This window comes from Erigeron canadensis, chromosome 8 (genome assembly GCF_010389155.1).
Source record: "Erigeron canadensis isolate Cc75 chromosome 8, C_canadensis_v1, whole genome shotgun sequence".
Taxonomy (NCBI): Eukaryota; Viridiplantae; Streptophyta; class Magnoliopsida; order Asterales; family Asteraceae; genus Erigeron; species Erigeron canadensis.
This window is the reverse complement of record NC_057768.1, coordinates 43354477-43359674: the sequence shown is the minus strand read 5'-3', so window position 1 is coordinate 43359674 and position 5198 is coordinate 43354477. Positions and strand designations below refer to the sequence as shown.

The window sequence follows — 5198 nt, the reverse complement described above, 5'->3', positions numbered from 1 at the left end:
GAAACTTTGAACGAATGTCTATAGTAGGAAATAACTAAAGTTGTGTGTATTGTATGTAAACAACTTTGAAATAATGTTTATTGTATGTAAGAATTTCGTTTCAACCAATTAGAATCTGACAAGTGGCACCTGTATATGGTTGACATGTATGTTTTCTTACATACAATAAGCATTTTTTCAAGTTGCTTACATACAATACACATAACTTTAGTTTTTTCCTACTATAGACATTCGGTCAAAGATAGTTACATTTCAGGAAACTAATCCCATATATTTAAGGTCAAAGTTTAAAAATAAAGACTTTGAATATTCAAAGTTGAACACTTCTAGTGGGATGGAGAGAGTATCATATAATGCAACATATATAGTTTTGTGTTGCTAATCTTTGAGCAAATATCTAATGACGATAATTGTTGAGTATAACGGAAATGGAATCATGTATCTGGATGAACTTCACGAAGGATTTTTGGTGTAATTGTTCATGGTATGTAGAAGATGGGACGTGACCAACGTGGCAACGTGAATGGAAGATATATGAGTACTGACTATATAGTGTGATAAAAATGTAAGATTTAGACTGTTTATGATTCTATCGAGCTTATGTATTTAAATGTTGTTGGGTTATATAACTATTTATCAAATCAAATCACAAAGCACGCAATTGAAGACAAGATCTATGTAGTTTAATTAATTAACCAAAGTATAGAATATGTACCTTAAATTGGAGAGAATTAAGCAAGAAACCTTAATAAGAAGGTTTGAATTAAACTTCTCTACGATTGCACACACAACGTTGGAATGTATGTATGCTAGTACTTGATCACGAACCGAACAACCCTTGTTCCTTGCTCTTGAGTTTCGACCCAAACAAAAACCCAAAACCCTTTTTCCTTTGTAGTAGTCGACCGAACCAAGAGAGAGAGAAGAGATTTTTAGGGTTTTAGAAAATCTAATTAATTGTGTGTAGAAAACAATTAGGTTAGACCTCTATTTATAGTGTTTAGGAAACTTGATGACCAAGTTTAGGGTTTTTAATCCCTAGGTCGACCGTCCCCCCTCATAGAACATTCTAGAGGGGTTTTTTAATTCCAACTCTTCTCCGTTAAGTCCGTTAGTTAAGTACCGTTAACTTTTAACTCTTTTAACGGACCTCCGTTAGTTTTTCGTGATCAAATTAATTAATAAAATATATTAATTAATTTATAGTTACATTCACGTTGAGGTGTGACCCCGTAGGCTTAAATACTTTTCGGACATACGTTCATTTTACGTGATGATATTCTAACAAATGCATATATGATTACTTTTCCTTTTTTTTTTGTCTTGCAGGAAACTGTGATGCATTCTGTTGCTAAAATTAATATTGCGCATTACTTTTTTAACAAACAGAAAATGGTGGTTTGTATTCCATTAGGGGGTTTACTGGAAATTGCTTAATGAAAATCGGTGTTCCATTCAATTTTCACGGTCTATTTTTAATATGAAACCAAAATCGGAATTGATTCGTTCAATTTTTGAAAAACCAAAACCAAACCAATCCGTTGGGTTCGATTTTTAGTTTTTGGGTTCAGTTTTTGCTCACCCCTACCAACAAACTTATTATGAATTTTTTTCCTCTATTTTATGAGCTAATTTCTAATTTCTTTCACTTTTAAGGTTGTTTCTTACTTTTTTTTTTTTATTTTTATTTTTTATCTTATGGACTTCACTTATAGGTTTCTAAATTCTTTTTGCGCATTACTTAAGGTTGTTTCTAAATTCTTTTTATATCAGCTTTATCAACAATTTTACCTAACTGATCAATCATGTATACTATAATTATATAAAAAAATAATAGATAATAGATATATATATACAAACCTAAGAGTTGTATTTAACGTGTATAAAGAAAATTGTACTTTCTATATCAAATCCATTTCAGAATTTTACGATAAATGTATAACTGTATTTTTTAAAGCTTTGTTTAACAAAACCCAAATTATATACCCAATTTCAAGATTAACAATTTCTAGTCAAATCCTTGCTGCTTATTTGCTTTACCCTTTTAAACTAAAAACGTCATCGGTTATATTTTGTGTTCGCAGAGAGTACCGAGTACTATCTATGTTAACAGATATCTATAACTTTTTGTTTTGTTTTGGGAGGTAATTAGGAGGGGAGCTGAGAACGGTCAATAAGTAAACAAAAAGAAGGAGAAAAGAGGTGAAGCGGATGAAACAATAATATATAATTGATGGGTTGTAACAACTAACAAATCAACAATTAATAAGAAGGGTAAAAGAGTCATAACAAATTAGTAGCAGTAAGGGAAGAGTATTACAGCAGCAAATTCACTTCCCATAATTAATTGAGCAAACAACTTAGATAAACACATTACATAATACATAAATGTTGGAAGCATTATATTACAACACACATGACTTGCAAATATATATAGTAGATACTGTATATTCAACAGAAATACTACTAGAAGCTAGCTAAATAAGAAAGCCTCCGTGATATACACATAATGTTACAGAACAAAACGTCTTAAATAAATGATAGCTAGATCGTCCAGCGGAACAGCTGAATTCTTGGATATACATCACCTATATTATGACACAGTGGCAAATCAAAACACATTCATTAGCTAAAACTTATAATTAACTAAAGACAATTAAGCTAGCAAGAAAACTTATAGAAGATACGAGCGTACATACTATAATTAGTACGTGTAAAGAAAAGGAATCGAAAGTGTATATACGTACGTGTTGAAGGTAATGATCGAATTTCAAGGTTGCTTCAAATGAATAATCCACTCCTCAATGGATGCCATTTTGTCTGGATCAAGACCTGCAGGTAGTTGGCATTCTTCAAGTTTTTCTATTATCTTTGTACTCTGGACAAGAAGTTTGACTGCAGCCTCAACACTTGCCTCCCGTTTCTCAATCTCATTTGCATGGCATTTCATCATAACCACTCGTGGTAGGTTGGAGAAGCAAGCAACCAATACGTCTGCAATCATGCTACGCAAAAGTCGGAAGAAACGCTCGTTCGTCTGGATTTCTTCTGGGTACTTAGACGAGATTGAGCGTTTAATACGCCGCATTAATAAACCAGCAGCACTACTACTACTACTCGACTGATCATCATTGGGAAAGTCGATCGTGTGTGCCCCAGTGGTGGTGGCTTTAGCGTCGACCCACAATGTCGTTGCGGCCTTACGGATATTTACAAATTCATTTGCGCGGTCGAAGCTTTCCTCCACAGGATGAATACACAAAAGAGCTTCATCGATAGCTTGAATCAAGCTTTGAACTTGGTCCTTAGCAATACCGGGGACAGAAGAAATGGCAATGGATGCTAAGGTTATTACTGGTACACTCCAGCTGCTACTAAGCTTTATTTGATCGTCGTCGTCGTCGAAGATTTCAACCCCTTTGAATCCATCATCATCAGGCCGCTTGGCAGCAAGAAGCTCTAAAAGATTGTTGTTAAATACTTTGTTGTTTTCTTTATCCTTGGCGCTCTCAATCCGGAATTTCATAGAGCGTGAGATTTGCTCTACAACTTCTGGAGAAGCTTTCATCTCATCATCAAGTTGCAAAACATAACCGCTTAGGTCTTCAATTTGACTTATTGCAACCGCCGGTGTAGTTGGTACCCGGCAGCAAGGCCTTTTCATTAACGCTCTTAGGCCCCATACAGGATAGAGCATGCAAATTTGGATGACTAAAACAAATGTACTCTGAAGACCAATGCAAATGCTTAGCCCCCAGTTTGTCATAAAATAGACGCATTTGTTAACAAGTAATCTAGCTGCAGGATAATTACTACTACTAGCAGCTGCTGCTATACGATATCGATTAGTACAAGCTTTTTTCCATTCACGCAACTTGTCTGTCCAATACTTTTCTTTTGTGAGGTTCCAATTATGTGACTTCAAGCTGAAGCCTCTGAATTTCATACACCCATAACATCTAAAACCCACAAATACGGTACCTAGTAGGTTACCGATGGACTGTACTACAAGAATGAAAGGAATTGACCATTTATAATCTGATTGGTATTCGGTCGCCCTATCAAAGTGTTCAAAAAAGGACCAAAACACGATTGTGAATATAACCATACCACAAGCACAGAAGAAAAGAGAAGCATATGATAATATATTCCTAGCCATAACAAACTCAGGGCTACCGGTTTTTGCCATGATCAAAAACCTGGTCACATACTGTGTTATTTCCTCAACTGTAGTTATTCTATTATTGCCATGACGACGTTGTTTTATAGTAATCTCTTCATTTAAGGCCTGTCTTTTTACTTGATACTTGTCATCTAGAATTTTCTTAAAGGATGGGATAATGATAGCTGTGGATATGGATATTGCTAGCAACAATACCATGATACCTGCATAGGTGGCCGCCATCCTTACATACCTGATACTGTAGTAAATTCCACGTACCGTCCATCTTTTTTCGCCCTTAATCTTGTATTCGAAAACATGAAAGGGGCCACCATCGTTAATCACACCGGTACCAATCTCGATGAACACGTTCGCTGCTACGGTGACTACGAAAAGGACCAAACCTCCGATGTTTACACTCAACTCCTTGTTGTTCATAGATGCCAAAGAAGGATTAAAAATAGCCAATGAGGTGCACAGGAAAGCGATGCTACCTATCTTGGCTGCTTGATCCAGGTTACCTGGCATGGAACCACTCAAATCCACCGGCAGCTTCATCGCCGCGGTTATCAGCGTCAAAGAAACAACATTAAGAGAGAAAGACTTACTTCGGAATTCGTAACGATCTTTCCGCATACCATGTACAAAATCAGCCCCCATAGCAAAGACGCAGCACAACGACGTTAGTGCAATGTAGACCCCAATAGCGACCAGAGGTTTGCTGAACTCGTCATCATTTAATTTGGTTTCGTTGCCCTTGGCACAGAAATAGTACAGGTTATATAAACTCGTAGCGTTTACCAAAGGGTTGTTGGTCTGATCATTGAATAATTTAGTCACAGTTTCGTTGCAAAGTGTCGGATCAGTATTATCGAGATCCATATATATATATATATATATATATGTTCAAAAAATTTTATTTATTTATTTTTTTTTCTGTAATGTGTGAATTGGTGCCTTTTAGTTTGTGTACAAAGCATCGAAGTACTTACACTTATTTATATATGAAAGATTTATAAACAAGTTGCATGATATC

General features: G+C 35.4%; 1 protein-coding gene across 1 annotated transcript; it reads right to left on the bottom strand.

Moving 5' to 3' along the window:
* Positions 1–2381: 2381 nt before the first annotated feature.
* On the bottom strand, positions 2382–4039 carry LOC122580243. Its single transcript, XM_043752520.1, has 2 exons — positions 2748–4039; positions 2382–2588 (listed from the first exon to the last, which is right to left on the bottom strand). Exon 1 carries the CDS (start codon positions 3944–3946, stop codon positions 2771–2773), a length of 1176 nt encoding a protein of 391 aa, XP_043608455.1. The 5' UTR covers positions 3947–4039; the 3' UTR covers positions 2382–2588; positions 2748–2770.
* Between the last annotated feature and the right edge of the window lie 1159 nt (positions 4040–5198).

Excerpts from the sequence above, each read along its gene's own strand:
- LOC122580243 (XM_043752520.1), bottom strand. The coding sequence starts at position 3,946 with ATGAAATTCAGAGGCTTCAGCTTGAAGTCACATAATTGGAACCTCACA.